This window comes from Pleuronectes platessa, chromosome 23, assembly GCF_947347685.1.
Source record: "Pleuronectes platessa chromosome 23, fPlePla1.1, whole genome shotgun sequence".
NCBI lineage: Eukaryota > Metazoa > Chordata > Actinopteri > Pleuronectiformes > Pleuronectidae > Pleuronectes > Pleuronectes platessa.
The window spans coordinates 1,715,939-1,738,350 of NC_070648.1; the positions used below are offsets into that span (position 1 = coordinate 1,715,939).

The 22,412-nt window shown below is 45.7% G+C and overlaps 1 protein-coding gene across 1 annotated transcript in view; it reads right to left on the reverse strand.

The window, feature by feature from the left end:
• Window positions 1-22,412, reverse strand: part of shroom4 (shroom family member 4) — a 59,107-nt gene that overhangs the window by 12,843 nt on the left and 23,852 nt on the right. Inside the window, 2 exon segments of the mRNA XM_053416434.1 lie at window positions 402-641; window positions 13,472-13,623. Of these exon segments, the coding sequence (XP_053272409.1) occupies window positions 402-641; window positions 13,472-13,623 (392 nt within the window).

Genomic DNA, 22,412 nt, shown 5'->3' on the forward strand with positions numbered 1-22,412 from the left:
TGAAATCGAACAGTGATTTCACCACTGCAGCCGAAAAACCCCCGAACCAGAGACACAGGGACAGAGGTCAGGTCACCGGGGTCGATCTGACTCACTTTGGAATGTGGATATAGAATCCAGAAATAGACCAATGAGCTTCCTGCGTGGGCGGAGCTGACACAAGAACACGGTGATGTCACCTGCTTCCTGCCGATTGTTGACTTTAAGGGATAAAAACTCCCCGGTGGCCGGTTACAGCCGACATCACCACAACCTGACTCACCCCCTCCCCTGTCTGGTGAAAGCTGAACACTGACCGAAGCCCCAATAACAAGTCTCTAGATTAGTGAAGAGGTCATATAGGTTATCAAGTCATTTCATAATAAATCACATTATTATCAATCTGAGAGATGTGGTGTTACCTGTTGTCAGTTGTGTGCCAGGGTAATGTGTAGGGGCCGGGTTGGTGGAGCTGCATGGCAGACGGAGGCGGCGGCGGCGGCGGCGGCGGGGGGAGAGGAGGGGAGTCGGCGGTGGGGAGGCAGGGTGGAGGAGGAAGTGGAGGAGGAGGTGGAGGAGGAGACGGGGGAGGGGGAGGGAGGGGCAGCTCCGACAGCTTCGCCAGGTGCCAGGAGTGAGGCCTGAGCAGAGGGACGTTGCGCCTGCGGAGACCAGAGGGAGAAACTCGGGTGAGGATCCACGACACCGGGGATCAAACCAGTTTACACATCACAAATACATATTCTCAAATATGCAGAAGTTGAAATATGCAACGTGAAAACAGCAGGAGATTCTCCATCTCACATAGAGCCCCTCAATTCATATCTGAGAGCAGCTTTAGCTAAATAAAGGGTGGAATCTTTTAACGTTTCTCCAGGAGCCCTTTAACCTCAGTGCAAAGCTTTATTATTATTATTATTATTTCTCTCTATACTAGATGATTTACCCAGGCAGCTTGGCTAAGATGACAACCCCTGCGTATTTGCAACCGCAGTTGTGAGTGTTTTGGAAAATCGGGTCAAACATAAAACTGCGACTGAGCCTCTCCAGCCCAGATCCTGTGGAAACAGCTTCCTGCAGAGACGTTTGCACTTCCATTAAAAACTCATCTAACATGTACAGTAGGTTCTCCGCTCGTATATCCGCAGCCAGACATTCCACCGCATCCCAGGATATTCACCCGTTCCCTTATTCAGAGGTCCGACACCATGTGCTGGCCAGATTCTACTCAAACCCCCCCCCAGACTGTGAGTGAGTGAGACACAGAGAGGAAAGAGAGGAAGAACAACCACTTATAGATTTAATATTCTCACAGTCTGAACGGACGTCTATGTTGGGAATCGTATATTTCAGACGAGTGGGAATTCTTGGAAATAACTTTGTGGAGAGAATCTATGCAAATAACAACTTTACCCTACAGGGGGAAATGTTCAAGGTCGTTTCAAGGTCGAGATTCAAGGACTTGACAGATTTGTAATTGGACGTTTTGTGACCAGTATCTAGATTTGGGCCCTCGAGGGCTTGAAACTCGACTTGGAGTTATATTCACCGACTCTTGATGGATTTGAGGAGACTCAAAAAGTTTGTCTTGATTGACTTGACCCTTAACGAACCCTCCTCATCGCCTGGACTGACTTGAAACGTGACTCAGATTCAGGGTTTGATTCCCGATGACCCCTCAAGAAGCGACAACGTTTAAGATTCTCAACCCGAACGCACAAAGACGTAAAAGGAGACGACACCGGGTTCTGCAGACGACAACACTCGGAGTTACAGTTCTGGGTGAGGAATGTGGATTCTGGCAGCACCAGGGAAAGGAAAGGACCATTTCTGAGTATTATTGTTTATGATAAAAGCAGGAGAGGGAGAAACCACTTCCAAAATAAACACCCTTGCTTCCTGGTTGTGGCTCCTTAAGAGGGATTTCTATCTGAGCCCCTGATTGTTTGACTCGGCCGACAATGTCCTTAAATTATCCCCTGAGAAAGTTTATGTGGAGCCTGTGTGTGTGTGTGTGTGTGTGTGTGTGTGTGTGTGTGTGTGTGTATGAATATGTGTGGGAACTATCCAAGCTCAACCAGACAAAATACCATTATCGCACCTATAACAAACATTTGCACAACCCCCCCCCCCTCACTACCACCTCCTCTTTTACTCCAAGTTTAGTGATCGGAGATGGATTGACTGTGAATATGAAAACAAACCATGTGACGCCAAAGTTATGTGAGTTACACAAAGAAAGATGACAAATGTGTCGTCTCTAAAAAGTGAGAAAGTGAAGCAGGAAACTTCTGAGTGGATTTGTAGTGAAGCGGGGGGGGGGGGGGGGGGAAGAAATGTGATAATGGGAAAGTGAAACACCTCTTCCAATAACTGCTCTCTTTTATTATTCATATTATTCTGGCAATTTCTCTGGTGTCACTGAAACAAGATTAAAGTTCAAGTTCAACAATAAAAAATTACAGTTTAAATGAAAAGTTGTTTCTTTGGGAACTGGGTGTAAAAGCTTATTTAGAGTCCGACAAATTCTTTGTGTGTCTGGACGGTGAAGTTTGAGCACAACACAATCTCAGTTATTTATCTGGAGGACTTGAGTCGGTGGGAAAGAACCTCGGAGACGCTGTGTCCACCGAGGCTCCATGAAGTCTGTGTCCCCTTCATTCATTGGACACAGGAAACAAACCGAAGCTGGAATCAAACCCTCCGTCAGGCCACGGCGGCCGACGCCACTATCGCCTTCGCACGTTTGTAATAACACAACTTACGACCACTTCCTGTTTCTCACACTGTCACCGAGCTGGATACCTGTCCCAGCTGAGAACAACCCACTCAGAGAAGGAGTCACATGAAACATGTTTCATATTTTTGGCATAATTCGCTGGCAGACGAGAAACAACAGCGTGCGCTCGAAATGGAAAAAACGAGATAACGAGTTAATCGAAGACGAAGACGAAGAAGAAGAAGAAGAAGAAGACGAAGAAGAAGAAGAAGAAGAAGAGGGGATGAGTGTCAAAGGCTGAGAAATCGTGAATTCTTTGTCTCTGCAGCTCTGAATGCTCCTCTATGAGAAGGAGCGGCTGGAATGTCCCAGTTAACGCTCAGAAACTGCAACAGCTGACTGGTGCCGCAAAGGTCAACGTGCATAATCTGATTCACACACACACACACACACAGACACACACAAACAAACAGGGTCAATGCAGTAGAGGACAAGATGCCAGACAGACAGTCGCACAATCAGATTTAGTCTCAAAGATAAGGACAGAAAGTTGTGGAGAAATACTTTGACACGAGAGGAAGGTCTCAGAGAAGAGACGATTTAAAAGACACGATGACAACAGGTTTAAAAAGTGCGAGTATGAAAAAGTGCATCATGGGTTCGAAACCCGTCCCCGGGAAAATAAAAGAGCAGCTTGAAAAAGTGTCGACAACAACAACAACAACTTCATATTTCTCCTCAAAGAAAGTTTCATAAATCGAGTATTTGTCTGCACGACTTTCAACACCTACCAGACTCAGCGGGGCAGAAGCATCCACACTCCCACTGATCCCAGTGCAGCTCCCAGTATCCCTGACCCCCGCGGTTCAAGTGCGAGGAGGATTAACAATCTACCGAGGAAGAGTTCAGACGCGTTCAGACAACACGGGTCGCGATCACAAGGTGCACGACCCGGCGGAGGTTTGAGTCCGAGTCCCGGAGCTGACGTCCGTGTGAAGTGTGAGGCAGGTTCTGACCAGGAGGAGACTGATCCTCACTTCCCCTCCTTTTCCTCCCCCCCCCCTCCTCCCTCGCTCCTCTCGCTGGAAGACAAAACATGGCTCTTTCTCCCTCCTGCACTCTGCACTGCTCTCTCTCCCAGCCCTCTCTCTCTCTCTCCCTCCTCATCTCATTCTTTCCCTGCCTCGCTCGCCCCCTCCCAGGCAGGATGTGTGAGTCAGTAGGAGAGGAAGTATTGTGGAGAGCAGATAAAGTAGTGGACGGCTGCTAAAATAATACCCAGGGTTCCACACTGTTATTGTTCGACGGGGGAAAAATGCAGAGGTACTTCCTCCTTGTGTGTGTGTCTGTGTGTGTGTGTGTGTGTGTGCATGTGTGTGCATGGTGTGTTTGCAGAGCACGAAAAAGAGATCGAAAAAGAGCAAAGAAAGAAGAGAGCTGGACAGACACAGGGGCTTTCTCACTCTGGCAGAGAGAAGAGAAAAACAAAGAGTGGTGAAAGAAGGGAACGTCAGGGAGGATGGGAGGATGGGAGGATGGGGGGGTCTGCAGGAGAGGACCAGAGCCTGTGGAATCATTACACACAAAACAACACAATGAGAGGAGGAGAAACACAACTCATGTCACTCGTCTTATCTCTGAGATGTATTTCTTTTAACACACGTTTCTGCTGCAGGGGCGTCAGCAGAGAACTATGGCTTTGACCATTGTGCTCCGAGCTCCTGATAAGAAGCTGCTGCTGCTGCTGACCTCGTTTTCCATGAATGAATACATCACTCACTCTATTGAATATCAGACAATACAAATTCAACTTTCAAGTTTTCATCGTGCAAAGTAAACGAAGGAGAAGTCTGATCTCGTGAGGTCAAAGTGCAAAAACCCATGGGAAAGAGAACAAGCAGCATAAAGACAGAACAAGACCAGGAAGGTGGGTGTGGCATATGATTATAAATACAAAATAAAGAGAAAATTATTCTTAACAGTTAATATCCAGTTGTGAATTATAAATAACTGAGTTATGCTGCAACTTGTGGCTCAAAGTGCAAGTTTCTAACTGAACAACAAAGTCCCACATAACCTTTAAATATCAAAACAATAAACTATGTTCCTGAACAAAGGTAAAAACTAATCCACACTGATTCAGCACCGACTCGTGCATGTGACATTATTCTTTTCAGATATTAATAAGTTATTTTTGATCAGACTTGAACCTTGAGGAACGAACGTCCAGACGTGTTGAACCAGCCAGACGCTTAATAACAAGCGAGTGTCTCGGCCGGCTTCAAAGGATTTCCTGCAGACTTATATCTCCTGCAGACTGAGTGTGTGTGTGTGTGTGTGTGTGTGTGTGTGTGTGTGTGTGTGTGTGTGTGTGTTTGTGTGTGTGTGTCTGTGTGTGTGTGTGTGATGCACAAGCATGTGAGCAGATTCCTTACATTCTCCGTTCACAGGGGGAAAAGGGTTAACTGCTCCGGAGCCTCAGCTCCTCCCGCCCCTCAGTCCCTTTGTGTTTGCAGGCAATTAGGACGTATTTGTTTGCTTTATGCGTCTGTGTGTGTGTGTGTGTGTGTGTCTGTGAGTGTGTGTTTGTGTGTGTGTGATTGTTTATACTGCAGACCCTCATCACCCTTGATTGCGGATTTCTACACGACACACTCACTTGAAGACACGCGTTAACTGCTTAGACGCACACAACACGTAGACATTTGGACATGTAGACTACTACACACACAGACACACACACAGACACACACATACCAGGTAATCAGTACAGTGAGACTAGGCTCATACCAGAGGTCGATGGCAGGAAGGGTGAAGTCCACTTTAGCTTCTGCAGCACAATGCACTGTTTGTTACCACTCGACCCACTAGATCGTGTGTGTGTGTCTCTGTGTGTGTGTGTGTGTGTGTGTCTGTCACCTCCAACTTGGAGATGTTGTGATTAAACTGGATTTACGTTGGTTGTGTCGCACAAACGTTAACACAACACTGCAGCTTGATTCACGGGCAGAGCCTGAATATCAGGGATTTTTTGGGGGATGATGCCTTCACAATATTTGGGATTAAAACATTTCTGATTTCCATACAAGCACAGGAAGAAGCAGAGAGTCAAAGCTCACTTGAATAAATCACTATCAGCTGATGCACCAGTGATGAGCCACGACTGGAATGAAGGAACCAGACGTCAGAGAGAAGCATGTGAGCGTCTTCAGAGATATTGATGAGTCGAGTTATTAAACTGCTCGTCTGCCAGCGGAGGAGCACAAGGCCTCGCTGCTCTGAACAAACATTTCCTGTTCCCACTCAGAGTTCTGACTGTGGTGCATCGGGAATCGAACCTACATCTCTGCGTTCGCATGCACACACACTTCTGCTGCAGGGGCATTATATAGAAATTCAACTTTCACGTTTTTAGGTTTAGTTTTATCGCCGTTCATCCTCGTGCAAAGTAAACGGCTGAAGGAGAAGTTGGTTCACGTGAGTATTGTTGGATTGTGTTTTGTGTGTCTGCAGCAGCTCTTCATCTCTTCCTGGTTTGCCAGAAGGATCAAAGTTCAAAGTGTCTTTATTGTCCCTGCACGGACGTTGGTTTGCAGCCAGGATGCACAAAGACACGCACAAAGACACACAAAGACACGCACAACACTAAAAACACATTCGTAAAGCCATTTCTAACATTTAAAAGTTAGTCTCCTCACTCCCGACTGGTTATTCCTGGTTAGAAGTGGCTTTCAGATTTCAAAATAAAATGACTGAAATTGATTCCGTGTCCCTTCATCTTTTAACACTTCTTCCTCGGCTGTTAACTGATGGAGCAGTGACCGGAGGAATCCAGATGAAACTACAACACTCGGCCGATTACACTCAATTTGAGCAGGAATATCCGATTAGCTGAAGTTCGTCTACTGACAGAAACTCACTTTGATTTTAAATCAAGTTATTAACATGAAAAACATGAAACATCCTCTGATTATAGAAGATTTGCAGCTTGTGGCTGTTTTGTAAGATGACAAAAGTGTTTTTAAAAGTATTAAAACTAAACAGAAAGCAGTCGGTTGATTTGCAGCCACATCAAGGAGCCGTGAGAGATTTATGTCACAGCACAGGTGAAAAGTCAAAAGTCAGGAAACACGAGGGGCGAGCAAGGTTACAGGGTTAAAAGGAAAACCCTCTCTCTCTCTCTCTCTCTCTTTTACCACCACTGATGTAGTGTGATGACGCCTAATGTCCGTTCCCTGACATGCAAACATATTTCATACGTGTGTGTGCGTCCAAGCTGGCCTCTAGGAATTTGTGTACGTCTGAGACAACCGCTGTGTGTGTGTGTGTGTGTGTGTGTGTGTGTGTGTGTGTGTGTGTGTGTGTGTGTGTGTGTGTGGAGGGAGTCAGAGCAGCGTCATGTATCACAGAGTCGCTGTTTAATGGGCCAGTTAATAAAATCCAGGCCAGAGGAGAAGGATAAACTGTGGGAGACCACACGCGTAGTGGACACACACTCACACACAGACACACACACTCTCTCTCACACACACACTCATACACACACACATTGTAACAAGACCACAATCATTCTGCTGACTACTTATATTAGAAAATCAAAAAGTTTTGTCTCATCAGCAGCTCAGTGAAGAAAGTTTGTCACTGAGCTCAGATGCTAGCTTTGCCCCCCCCCCCCCCCCCCTCTCGACTTTATTTAGTTCCCCACATCTGAAGAATCATAATTACAAGCTACTAAACTCATGGGTCAGAATTCCCTCTTTTATTATTTTTATTGTCCCGTCGACAGCGCGGACACTTTTTGAATTATTAGAAAGAATTCAGAATTGTGGAGGATTATGAACTTCACATCTTTTCCAGCTCTAATGATGTGACATCTCATAAACTCCCTCGTCTGCCCCTCAGGCTGCCGCTGCCCCCGTCTGTGATCATTGTGTTGATTTAGTGCGACAGCAGATGAGCTGAAACACAGACACACACACACACACAAATATCCACGGTGTCGATAAGTCATCCGAAAACTGCGTCACAAAGAAAATTATTAACATCCAGGGCTCTAATCAGACCCAGAGTGTTGTACGGGTGTGTGTGTCTGTGTGTGTGTGTGTGAGGAAGAGGTCTTGAGGAATGCCAGGAATGTCTATTGTTCAGTTTGGGAAGCAGTGATGGGGGGGGGGCAGACTATTGTGTTTCACGGTTCTTGGCACCACAGACTTCAGTCTTGCCCGGTCACCAGGGACCCTGTGGTACCGAAATCTAAACAAGGGGATGTGGGAGTGCAAGTTCAAGTGTGTGTGTGTGTGTGTGTGTGTGTGTCTGTGCACACATACTGCTCCTGCGTCTGTCTGAGTATGAATATGAAGCGTGTGCTCGGACCTCAGCATGTGGATGCTGACGAGCTCGATACCGACTGAAGATAAAAAATTTAAAAACAAATATTACAAATGAGTAAAAACAAACTGAGAAACTGAGTCGCTGCAGAATCGAACCCAAACACTCAGAACCACAGCTCCCAGTAGAGCAGTGGGAAGTTCAAGCTCGATGTTGGAGAGGAAGAAAAAGTTTAAAACAACTTTAATCCAAGTTTCATTTCAAATCCACTTGGACTTTTGCACAGTTGAATCTGAGCCACAAGTCGATTCCTCAAATTGTGCAAAAACTACTGAAGTAATAATATTGTCCAGTGTTTGATCAGCTTTAGAGCAAAACCCACAGATATTCAGTTCAATATCACTTGAGCCCAAAAATAACCAAATCCTCATATTGAGGTAAAAACAATAAAACTTTAAGATATGATTCAAATAATTATCCAAATACATAAATCTGAGTCACTGAATCTGAATCTGAGAACCGGCTCGTGTTCACGTGTGAGTCAGGGAACGTGTCAAAACATTTCAAAAATGTTATTTCACCTAAATACCTAAAAAACACAATAACCACAAACCCCAGCTCCCCCACTTTCCCTGTTTCCATTCTTTCATCTGCTCGTCCTCCCGCCCGTTCGGCCTTCGGCGAGAATAAATGTTTGGTTCATGTGTAACGGAGATGAAAGAGTGAGACGCCATGAAAGAGTCTTTGTCGTAAAGTCCTGTTTATGCTGTCAAAACATCAGCCTCTCCAGTAATTATCATTTTAATTCCCCACGTTCGCTCCTGCTGCCACTGAGCTGGTGTCGCTCTGCCACGTACGTTCACTGCCTGAGTTTGTGTTGCTCTGTAATCTGATGTTTCTTTTCCCACAGCATTTGTTTTGATTTGCTCCTGACATTGGGGGGGGGGGAGAAGTTCGAGGAAGTGACAAGAAAGAAGATTGATATCAGAATAAGATAAACAAGCAGCTGCACTTTCTCAGTGGGCAGAGACGGGGAGCAAAGGTCTCGGCTGGCGAAACCGCAACCGACAGAGTAGAGGTAGAAAAATACAAAGTGCATTCTGGGGAATCAAACATGGAGATGAGGAGGAGCTGGTAATTAGAGGTTAAAAGTCTCCCATCAGACTACAAAGTACTGTGGAGATGCATTCTCTGCTTTTTGAAGAATCCTCCTGATCCCACAAACAAATAGTCAGGGCTGAAAATAACTAAGAGGACAATACTTTAACTGGAAAAGACTTGTTTGAGTGAAACAACCTGATCTCATTTGGCAAAACGGCCCTTGAATCATAAAGGGAGGAAATAACATCATCCTCCACAATTAGGAGAGAGAACAGAGCTACAGGAGCGTCACAGGGGTTTCTGGGTAATGCAGTTTTCCACATATACAACACAATGTAAACGTGCACAAACATTCGATGCACACACACACGCGCACACAGCTGCGTCTGAAGAGCGGTTTCCTGTCGGCCTGTCAGTCAACGTGTTTGGTCTCTGTTTGTGTTACAATCTGCTTTTTGTAACACAAACACACAGATTCTGCCAACGCACTAAGAACGAGCTGGACGGGAAGTTTGGGGAAGAGCAGGAAATGATGCAAAAGCCGAAGAATGTCCTCCGGCCTCGTCCACGGCTGCCCACTGAGAGACATAACACACACACACACACACACACAGACACACACACACACACACACAGACACACACGCAGACACACACGCAGGGTACAGTTGGATCTAACAAAAGGTCTGTGAAAACAGGAAGTAGTATAGAGGGAACATTTCCAGGTCGAGCCAAAAAAAACATCCTTCTTTCCCATTCCAGAAATATATTGGGAAAAAAAAAATCGTCAGTCAGCGATAACCTCCCCCCCCCCCGAAAGATGTAAAGAGCCGAAAACACTCCTGGGGTCGAAGAGAGAAAGTGAACGATCACATTGAAGCAGCAAGGAGATGAATATCTGAAAGTCTCTTTATCCACAAGGGGGCGCTGTTTGGTTATTGTAAGACTAATTATCTAATTATAGTTTGATTTGTTTGTTTCCCAGCAGGATCTCACAGGAACTGGAGAATGATTTCCTTGAAACTGGGGGGGGGATATGGAACATGGGCCAAGAAAGATAGGATGCTTGTTTTTATTTTTTAACATTGTCAGATGTTTAGAGGATTGATTGAATTTACAGTTAAGATAGATTATGCATAAAGTGAAGCTCGTGTCAAACATCAGTGAAGTTCTCTTCCTCTCTACACTGTTTACTTTATGATGGTGGATTTCTTAATGAGGAGGAACTCACAACACGAGTGATTTGTTAAAAAACATCATCCCTAAAGGTAAAAACCAGAGCAGCCGCTGTCGTCTCCCACCAGTAAAGAGCCGGGCAGACCAGTGGATTCCTGTGGTTTGCCAAATTTAGCCTGCAGGCGTCTTCTCTCGGTGCTGAGAGTCCGAATTTAACATGTTTCCTCTAAAGACTGAATAATGGTGAGTAAAGGATGAAGGGAAACCTCAAACAATAACTGTCAGAAAAGCGAAAGTAAGTCAAAATGTGGTGAGAAAGAAAGAATTTTTCATTTCCCTCATAACACAACAGCTTATTAATGTTATGAAAACCAACTCAAACACAATTCACCCTTTTATAAATCCATCTCAGATCAAAACCAGAGAAAAGCTGAAACAAAAACACCATTTTCCTCGAGTCTCCAACTTCAGCAGCTCATTTGTTTCCTTCCTCCACATCTACATCATATTATTAAAACCCCAGTATGAACACTTTCCCAGTACAAAGCCCGTTTATCCACCATTGCTCCCACAGTAAAATGAGAACCGCCGCACAGGGAAACCCCAGTGAGTAATTTCCTGATGTTTCCAAGACAAGTGCTCTGGTTCCAGGAGAAACTCTCCGTCTCCTGTTCGGGTCAAGTGAGTTTTAATTGAGCTCAGAATAACAGAGAAAGACACGAGGGGCGGTTTCTCACACGTTCTCCAAACTGCACACGAACACGTATAAAAACACGAACACGTATAAAAACACTGGAGGTGGAGTCGCTCTACATTTGGCAGGAACGTTTGGAAACCTGCTCTGGAAAGACGCCATCGTGGAAGAGCCGTGGTGAAGGGAACGAGGAATCAACGAATAGACTGGAGGTTTCATTTCATACGTTTATATGAGTGCGTATAAAAAAGTTATGGCTCCAAGTAATTGACTGAGGTGAACTCGAAATGGGACGGAGCCAAAGAACGGCAGCTTTTACAAATTATGAGAACATCATATTTAGATGCCAGAGCTGCTTTATTACTCTTTTATTAATGTTTAAGAGTCTACACATCCACTAGAGGGAGCTGTGTGGTCATTGACAGACCAATTACCATCTAGGTTGTGTTCCATTTGTTTAACTGTTTATTTGTTAGAACTTTACAACTCACTCAAGCACTGTTGCTAGTCCACAGACCCACAAGGGGGAGTTATTGTCAGACTAGTTATCATATTACAGTTTGTTGGTTAGTGGCTTGGTTAGTTGGTTCCTTCCCAGTTAAGGAAGCTTTGACCTGCAGCTCTATAGATCTGTGGGAATGAGATCTAAAAGAATTTAAGCATTTTCTGCACGACTGGTCCAGGATCTGATGTTAATACAACACTTCTACACATGAGATGAGGATTCATAGACAGCAACAACTGTTACATTTAGATCTATGGTTAATGATGAATGCACACACACATACACACACACACGCACACACACACACAGCACATTGGGAAAGTCCCTGAATTGTCAGACACTCACAGAACATTCCAGACACGCTGGATTAAACTGGGTGTGATTCTCATTACCAGTAACATTTCTTCAATACATGTTTGTCCATCTGTCTGTGCTGAATTCACACTGTACGTACTGTATGTGTGTGTGTGTGTGTGTGTGTGTGTGTGTGTGTGTGTGTGTGTGTGTGTGTGTCTGTGGGGGGGCTGGACGGCCGATCTGGTTTCACAGCCAGAGCAGGACGCGCTGCAGCCAAACATCTGTCTGAAGCTGTCCGAGGAAAAGACAGAGTCAAAGTTGTATCGAGAGGAAAATCCTGCAAACTGGATTGTGTGTGTGTCTATGGGTGTGTATGTGTGTGTGTGTGGGGCTGGGGGGTGGGGGGGGGGAATTGAGAATGTGTAGAGATGTTTTTTTCCTCTATCTCTGCAGTAAAATAATATTAAACACAGAATTATCTTTGTGGATATTTGTTGCATTTCCTCTGACGTCCACTCAGTGAAGGTTGTTGTATTTTAAGAATTCTGTAAAATCAACATGTAAATAAACTGAAACCACAGAAAGTGGATGAAGCTCTGACATCCTCAGTGTATCCTCACAAAGTGCTTTATTGTTTACTGCTGGAACTAAGGTTGTGATGTCATAACACGATTCAGTGTCACCGCAAACACACAACAACAAAATGAAACCCTATGTATTTGAGAGAACAGTCGATGCACACAAATGTGATTCTTTAATTTTAAATCTAAACCGAGAGAGGAAACTATCAGCGGCTTTTCCCCGGGTTAACTCAGCTGACGCAGCTCGCTGTTAAATCTGACCTCAGATCTGCAGCGGCAGCATTTGAGTCCGTGTTAAGACGCCAACACGCATGTTAAGTCCGCGGCGTGGAAACGTTCCTCTCATTAGTTCTGCTTCCAGAGGCCTAAATACCAGCACTGAACTGGGAGGGAACCAGTGGGAGAGAGGAACAATTAACGGTTTCTCCTCCTGTGCCAACCAGCGTCATGCTGCAGTAAATAAACTTTAAAAAAACCACAGTCATCAACATATTTATGTAAACCACGGATCAGATGACTAATGGAGGCGTTCAGTGCAGCTCAGTGTTGTGGTTACAGCGTGTTTGCTGCCCCAAGTGGCCGGAGAAGGAAACTACAGCTTTGAATCAAACAATTTCCAATATTTAAAAAAACAACACAAAACTTTACTTGTGTTAAGACATTGAATATTTGGTTTGAGGTTCTGTGGAATTCTGTTTCATATTTATTTGTATTCATTCTATGTTTATAGTAGAGTTAGTGTTGTTTTCATGATTTATAATCTGCAAAATACTGTAAATATAATAAAAACACTAAATCCCTCACTTCTCAGATCTGAATGCTTTTCTGAATCCTTACAAACACACACGGCTCCGTGCTCATCAGAGAGTATCTGTGTTCCTTCTGACACCCTGAGGGTCAAAGGTCACTTCCTGTGAAACCTTTTCTATCTGCGAACTTTGCTTTCATGTGCGTTTGCATGTCTGGTTTGTACATTCCTGACAGGCCGGCCGGGGGGGGAGAGCAACAGTCAGCTCGGTCGAGAAGGGAAAGGAAGAACAGACGACAGACAAGCGTCCATCTTGGAAGCCGCGAGCTGGAGAGTGCTGTTACCTCCTGACGGTGAGCTTCAGGATCCTGTAGGAGCCCTTGATGAGGATGAGCGCCTCCTGTCTGCTGCCGTACAGCGCCGACCCGTTGATGTTGATGAGCTCGTCCCCGACCTTCAGCGTCTCGCAGTGCGCCGCCTTCCCTCCGTCCTCGATCTGCGGAAACAAAGAGTCGGTTGAGATGAAGGAGAAACCAGTCGGGGGGGGGGGGGGCTTTCAGATGAAGGGGATATACAAAAATAATCGTAAGAATCAAAAGTCAGTCGGAGAAACGTCCCGGCGCTGCCAAGACGATTCCTCTAAAACCCATTTCTACTTGGTCTGTGTCTGTCCCCATGGACACGTCCCCCAGAAAGAGCATCGTCTGGACCAAACATCCCACAGAACCCATCACATTCCTCCTTAACAGACAGTGTGTGTGTCTGTGTGTGTCTGTGTGTGTGTGTGTGCCACAGCGCTGACCGTGGGTCACACAGTGGTGAAGCTCCGTGTTGTTAAAGCATTGCTGGGATGTTTGAGAGCGTTCTCCGGGCTGCGGGGGGGCGGGGGGGGGGGGTGAAAGGATGGCGAGTTGCGTGGTGCCGTGCGGTGAGAGGACTGAGTTCATCCGTAAATCACATCAACAGAGAGAGAGAGGACAGGATGAGAGAGAGAGAGGACAGGATGAGAGAGAGACAGACGAGAGACACAGGGATGGACCACCGACTCATTTCAAAACAGAGGGAGATATTTAGTGTGTAGTAATATGTCACTTTGTAGATATTTGTTTTCTTTTTGAATATGTGTCGTGGAAAAATGTGATGTCCACACACACACGTGACCCCCTGCTGTGAACCTCAGGAGGATCAGTGCTTGTCTGAGATCAGCTCCAGCTCGTGAAGTTCTGTTTTTTCCCCACACTACACACGGAGCTGAAGTTTTTTCGGCTCTTTCCGATGTCAAACCCGGGTGAACTCCACCGTTAAACCCGATATATTAAATCCTTCAGGGGCGCGTATTAAAAAAGAACAGAGTCCTGGTCATGGTGTGAAAATGAAGAGCAGACTTGTGTCCCTCCCTCTTTTCCATCATCCCTTCATTCATTCTCTCACCGCTGCTGCTGCAAATATCAAAAGAGTGCATGTCATGGAAACACGGCTCTTATTTTACGCTTTTGGGATTTTTACAGACACGCAGCGGGGGGGGGGGGGGGGGGGGTCTTTCATATATTAACTGGAGCTCGCTGCCACGTCCCCCCCCCCCGGGACTAATGCTGTCACGTCTTCTGACTTCAAACAGGTCCAACACGGGAAATACCTGAACAGGGAACCACAACTTCACCACAACTTCATCACAACTTCAACACAACTTCTGCTTCTGAACAATGATCATGTAAAATGAAAAGTCCGTGGGGTCAAACAAAGGTCGTCAGCCCAGTGAGAGTCTCTTTAAAGACAGGTCACTGGGGTTTATTGGTCGATACCGGTCGTCCAATCAGAAACAAGCTGTGTAGTGTGTGTGTCTGTGGCCGGAGCATGAAATGAAGGATTTTCACAGTCTGGGACTCGCACACCTCTGTTTGGGTTGCTATGGTGTTATACACTGTGGAAATTAAGGTATTTCCACACACACATGCCAAAATCATAGAGAGAGTCTACACACACACACACAGACACACACACACACAATGTTCCCAAACACAACATACATAGTTAGAAAGTCAAATACACAATCTTTAATATGAACCCGTATTATTCTGTTATGTAATAATTGTAGGACTCAGGAAAAACAAACACACACTCACGCACACACAGACACACACACACACACACTGCTGAAACTACCAGTGGACCGTTAAGCTCAAAATGTGATCCATCACTTTCACATGAGGAAGAAGAAGAAGGTGACAATGACTGGGAGGAAGAAAAGGAGAGGAAGATGAAGATGAAGGGGAATAACCTTTGAGGAAAGAAGGTGAAGATGAAGTGTGAAAAGAGCGGGAGAGAGGGAGGAGAAGAAGAAGGAAAGAATGAGTGGGACACATGATGAAGGGAGTTTGAAAAGCAGCAAAAGTAGAAGAAGAGGATGTGATGAAGATGAGGAGAAAAGGGTGCGAGGAAAATATGAAGATGAGAGAATAAAAACTTAATAAATGAAGCAAGAAGGGGTGAAACTTTAAGGATGGAAGGGAAGGTGGTGAGGATGAAAGGAGACGAAGATGAAGGTTCCTTTATCACCAGCTGATAATATTAACGAATTGCCAAATTAAAAATATCATTAAAAACGTCAAATGTCAAACAGTTGATAACTAATCCACATGACAGAAGAGAACAACCTGAGCCGCGGTGCCGCTTCACCAGAGTCGACTTCTCCTCGGAGCTCCACCACCGGAGCTCCGAGGAGAAGTCGTGAACTTTTTAGGATGCGGTGATGAAAGTGATCCACAGGAACGTGTGGGGGGGTTTGAAAGAAGCTCGTGAAAACCTCTGGGCCAGTTAAACTCAGTTTCACTGCAGTCAGACCTACATGACTGGGCAGAGGCTGTGTGTGTGTCTGTGTGTGTGTGTGTGTGTGTGTGTGTGTGTGTGCCTGGGCCATGTCCAGAGTGGGTGAAGTCACCCTCTGCTCTGGGCAGACGGAGAAGAATACCCTCTCTGTTAGCTGAACCACACACACGTACACACACACACACACGTGCACACCAGGCAGGCACACCCTTTTATTTTTAGATTCAAGGGGTGACTTCATTGCCTTAAGTGTGTGTCTGTGCATGTGTGTGTGTGTGTGTGTGCATGTGTGTGTGGGTCTGTGAGGTGGCATGGTGCCCGTCATTGTGCCCGGAGAAAAATAGGAATCCTCATGCTGGTCACAGGTTGTCATCACTCAGCTATCATCTGACACTAGCACCCAGACAGACACACAAACACACACACACACTGCAAACTTCATCAAACAACGGCCTCTTTATCAAAAACTATCAGCTCCAGTCTAAAGATTATTAACAGTGTGGTACAAAAAGATCCTGCAGCAGAGTGCATGTGTGTGTTTGTTTGTTTGTGTGTGTGTGTGTTGAGTTGTGTATTTGTGCGGATTTGACAGAAAGCAAACATCTGCACTTCAATATTAAACAGCATGAGCTACTGCAGTGGCTTTACATACGTGTGCATATGTGTGTGTGTGTGTGTGTGTGTGTGTGTGTGTGTGTGTGTGTGTGTGTGTGTGTCTGCCATTGCAAGGCGGTGGCTACACACGTGCGTTTATAACCTCACATTACTGAAAGGTCCAGACGGAGAAAATGACTAGTTCTCTGAGTAACACAGCTTTGAGCTGGTCTGCAGGCAACCAGAGCTTATACACACGCACACAGGTTGTGTCTTTGTGTTTAACTGTTGAAGAGACACAAAATCTACATTGAAACACAAGGACTCATTTGTGCAACACACACAAACACACGAGAAGAAATTAAGTGAAGGAAACAGTTTCGCCTCTGTTTACACAAAGACAACACAAGAGGATTTACACAGGACTCGTAAAAGTGTTTACACTCAAACTGGGATCAGTTTGTTGTGTGTTCGAACGCACACAATGTAAACGCACACATTGTTATCACAGATTTACAGTTAAAATCAGATCTTGTGTGTTTATAACATTGATTAAAATGTAAAGAGAATCGACCTTTGTAAAATCTGAACCCGTGAGGAAATGGGTTTTGACCACAGACCTGTAAACAGCAGCCGAGTTTGTTTTATAGTCGAGCTGTAAATAGTTTACACATTAAACGCCACCTCCTGGATGTGAAGGTTTACACTGAGTTTTCACTTGTATGGTGTGTGTCTGTGCAGCGGGCTGACGTGATAAATAAATTAAGAAAGATGTATCTTTTAATGTTCGAGTATCTCGTTCAGTCTCAGGCAGGAAAAGTTCAGAAAAAAGTTAAATATCAAACTTTCTGAAGATCTGATAAACGCGTGGGAGAGTTTCCTGTGAACAGATTCTTTCAAATGACTTTATCCAAGAGTATTTATGACTCAAACTGAACGGTGCAGAGCAGAAGTACAGATCCAGGCTTCTGGTTCCCCCCCCCATCATTTGCGTGTGTGTAACTGCGACGTATGATTATCGACCATAACTTGACATCTCTGTTTAAACTGCTCCTGCGTATGGAAATGTCCTGTGACCGTCGGGCCCTGAATGGAGCCGTCAAGCCGACAGGTCAACACATGCTCCGAGACCATTGCAGAAACCCCCCCAGGACAAAGAGCCTCGGGGGAGGGAGGACTCCCAGGACCCCCTGCTGCACACCAGCTACACACTGCTGCTGCTGCTTTTGTCTTCACCGCCGGCGCTCGGACCCACAACACCAGCACATGTGTGTCCGCTGGGACCTGCACCGGGAAGCAGAGGTCGAGAACACGGCTGAGGAGCTGGAGGTCGACGCTACCAGTTGGGGGGGGGGGTTCCCCAGCCCTGAACGTGGAGCCCAGTTGTTCCCACATGTTTTGACAGCGTTTTAAATTCATCTTAATTCCCAGTGCTGGAAGAGGTCTGCTTAGAGCCACGAGTCTGAGTCACTAAGTGTTTGACCTACTCTCCAGAATGAGGTCAAGGACTGCGATGGGAAAAGTGACTGAATCAACTGGTCTCGTGTGTGGGAACTGGCTCCTGGACTCTGCATACTGGGCCTTCTAGAGAACAAAGCTGTGAATCACCAAACTATATATAAAACCAGTTTCCTCTTATATCTACGTGAGGTTTCTGCAGGTGGTTTGTTTCGATACTCAAAATACTACAAACAAGGAAGTGAAGTTACTGATGAGAGCCAATCAGGAAGCGAATGCAGCTGACTAGAGCCTAAATAACTCATTGACAAAATGCAGGTGCATTCTGGGAAAATACATCCACGAACTCCCTCCAGCTTTCAGCCTGTGGGATTCAATTCACGAGGTAGAGCAGACACCTTTAATTCTCCAGGAGCTGCTCTTCTAGATCTGATGGCCGGAATGTGAGCTCCATTTTCTCACTGCTGCTCATTCAGCTACACACACACACACACAGACACACACAGAGAAACACACACCCTTCATCAACCCCTGCCCTCCAGTCTGGGCCTTGTGAGGCTCTCCTCCCTTCCTCACACCCACGCTCACACAAGGCCTTCTTTATCATGGCGGGAGGAGGGGAACGGCCGGAGATGGAAAAAGAGAAAAGCTCCCACGCTCACACCAAAACAGCAACCGGCAGCGAGACGTGAAACCACCAGCTCCCATTGACCCCTGGTGGTGGGGAGTGGGGTGTGTCGTCCTGAAACGTCCTTTCCACGGATCCCAGGGAGATGTCCACACAACGATGCCCCACACAGGGAAGCCCCTTCTGGGGGGAAGACGCAGCCATGTGGGCCCTTAGAGGAGCAGAGAGCCCAGGTTCAATAACAGGGGGATGAGGAAAGAGAGGAGAGGAGGAGAGGATCCACATCCCACCTTTACACCTATTTGGTTCAATCGACTTATCTATCAGCCACAGAAAAACATCCTGTGGAACAGTCACATGGACGAACAGCAACATGTGAGTAAGCTCTCTCTCTCCTTCTCTCTCTCCTTCTCTCTCTCCTTCTCTCTCTCCCTCCCTCTCCCCCCCTCCCTGGTTAACACTGTGGGTTTTGTTCGAGCGAGTCCCTGATATGTCGGCCTCTCGCGGTGGTGGCCACCGACCACACGTTGGGACAGACTCACCTTCACTCAGATGAACCGCTCTCTGCTTTTAAAATTTTTTTCCATCCCTCCACCAAAACCTCGATGGGACCATGACGCGAGTCGGTGAGTGATCCAGAGCAACCTTTGGAAACAACCTAATAAAGAGCAGCACTGTCCTCACGTCCCTCATTAAAAGACAGTTGAAGAATTCCTCTGCTCATATACAAACCTCTATATATCCAAACACTCCCGTCGGCTCTGTGGTTTCTCAAAGTTTGTTTTCCAACCAGAAACTTTTTTTCAGTTAATTATTTTAAATATGCCGTCTCCACTTCCTGGTGGGTCTCTACCGGCCTCGTTTATTATTATTAGCCGCACTCCCAGGACGAGACTAAATATTTTAAGTTTCTAATTAAAGAGTCACCGAGGTTTGCTGAACTCGAGCATCGAACAGAGAAGAGTTGTGTGTTTCTACAGTTTGATAACTTGTGTTGTGTTGTATAAACACATAAACACAATATATGGGTTCGACACTCGAGTGAGGAAGACGAGCTGAGCTGCAGAGGATGAAGAAAGAAACTCTTCATTCAAAAGAAAACAGACGCTGCTGTGCCGCCCACGCCGTTTGACTGACAGGTGATCACTGGTGCAGCTTCACACCAGAGATGTTGGTCCCAGTTTGAGCTCCAGTAAACCCATCGAAATCCTCTCTTAATCTGGGAAAACAAGACCCTCGTCTCAGCCACATCAAAGCCGACACTACCCACAATGCTTAGCGGGGGAGCAGAAAACACACACACACACACACACACAACAACACACACTCAACACTGACTCCCTCTAATCCACAATAAATCCGACACTCAAACTGTGACATTTCACCTTCTTCATACACACTTAAGTGACACACAAAAAGAGTGTAATAATCCAGTTGACACATGTGCACACACACACATACACACACGGATTGGTGTATATGTTAACAGCACAGGGGGAAGAGGTCCTTTAGGAGATGGACTGGTGCTCGACTCAAATATACAAACGCTCCCAGAGGTTTTTTAGGGACGTGGTGAGACTGCACACTCTCAGAAACACACACAACACACACAAACACACACAGACACACACAAAGCAGAGGGTGTTCTCCTGGTTATTTAACTGTCCTCCTGATCCTTACAAAACATGATCTGGTGAAATTGTTACGTGACCGCGAGCAGGAAAAAACATATTCACGGGTTTAGAGCACATTTTAATGGAAGTTTAGGTAAATCACAGATATTGTTTATAATAAACGACGACTAGAAATGTTGTGATGTCATATAAACACACAACACACACTGATATTGAGTCAATTAGTTTTGAGAGCAGCACTAATGCAATGACAGCTCGATACTGACCCTGGATTAAATCTCTGGGGGATGAAATGCAACCTTTTTTCAAATCTAAAATCAATTTGATTTGCTCCTTAATTTTTTTCAGCAGCCATAACACTAAATATCTTCCCACTGGGTCGAGATCTAATGACCATGAGGCGATAACACTGCTCCGTCCAGCTGCTGTTAAAACACCCCTGTTATACACACACAGCTGTTTCCCACTGATCTCGAGTCAGTGCTCCTGAATCCACACTTTACATTCATGAAACTTATCTTAACTAAAACCACTTATCAATCCCCTTAACTTCTCCTGCTGTAAATAATGAGAACAAACACCAGGAAAGAGAAGTGACTCGTTCCTCTAATAAGAAGAAGATCAGTTTCATAATGAAGGTAATGTGATGGAAGTTTAAGTTTATACAAGTCCAGCTCTACACACACACACACACAGACACACACACAGGCCCCTGGCTGTGTGTTTCTGGTGGAGTATGGAAGCCATTAGATCCGGTGTCCAGCACTGACAATAGCAGAGGTCAAAAGGTCGGCGGCCTGGTGGGACCAGGGACGGACCGGACTGATCCATCAATGTCAAAACAAAAGAGTCTAAGTGCATGTGTGAATTCCTCTATCACACACACACACAGACACACACACACTTAACCACGGGTGAAATATTAACTTCACAATCGGCTCTAGATGACCTTGCCCTCTCAACTAAAATCTGCCAAACATTTCCTCAGAACCTGGTGCAGTGTCAGGACTGGATGTGTGTTGTGTATTTGCGTAGTACATTGTGCATTGTGTGTTTGTAAATACGATTAAATCTTATTGAGCAGCTCAGTCTCTCATTGTTTCCTTTCCAAGCTTCCAAGTTGTTTTTTAGGGGAGAAAAACCTGAGGGGAAGTTTTAGTCTCTTATAAAAGAAGCTTTCTGTCGATTGTTGGAGTTTCAAAGAGGAACAGCCTCAGTCAGCTGGAAAGGTCAGAGCTTCAAGGTCGGGCTTTGGCGAGCCGGGATCAGAGAAGTCGTCTTCCAGCAGCTCTCAGACCAGCTGAAGACAGGAAAGCATCAATCTGTCCAGAAACCTGAAACCATGAGCACTTCCCTCCATGACCCGATTGTATCTCCTCGTCTTTTATCTCTTCATCCATCTCTCAGCCTGCAGACGACCTGTTCTCCTGCAGGATCCCTTCTGTCATGGAGCGTTTCATCCTCCTTAATCCCTCCTCTTCCTGTTCCCTCCTTCCATTTCTTTCCCTCTGTCTGTCTCAGTTCATCTATCACTCCTACATTTCCCTCTTCCGTCAATCTCTCCACCTTTAAAAGCAAACCAAGTACATCTCTTTTTAAAAGGGATGCTTCCTTTTGGTTTTATGGAAGGTATCATTTATCTTTAGTTCCTGGGACGGGATCATTCTGGTTCCCCTTTCAGAAGTTCCACTCCCCTCCGTCCCACGAGGACACAACCTGAGGGACGTTATGACTCTGAACGTCCCCACTCATCGTCCCCATCAGTCCACAGGGACGAGGGATGAAAGGATGTGTCCTTCAGACGGAAGACGACAGGAGAAGATGCCGTAAACAAAGAGGAGCTTGTGACATGTCCGACCTCAAAAGCTGGAGTCGATCTGCCAGGGTCCCCACGAAAAGTAGAGAACATTGCACAGTGGAATGTGTGTGTGTGTGTGTGTGTGTTTCTGTGTGTGTGTGTGTGTGGTGAGTTCTTTGGTTTGAGGCACGGCTACGTCGCAATAAACCGTAAACACATAAACACAGATGCTCCGAGACGCACACACGCCGCCTCTCTCTTCAGAACTTCCTAATCCGACATAATAGCTCGGAAACTGCTTCTCATGTGGAAGCGCTGGACGTTGTGGTCGGTGGAAAATGATGTCA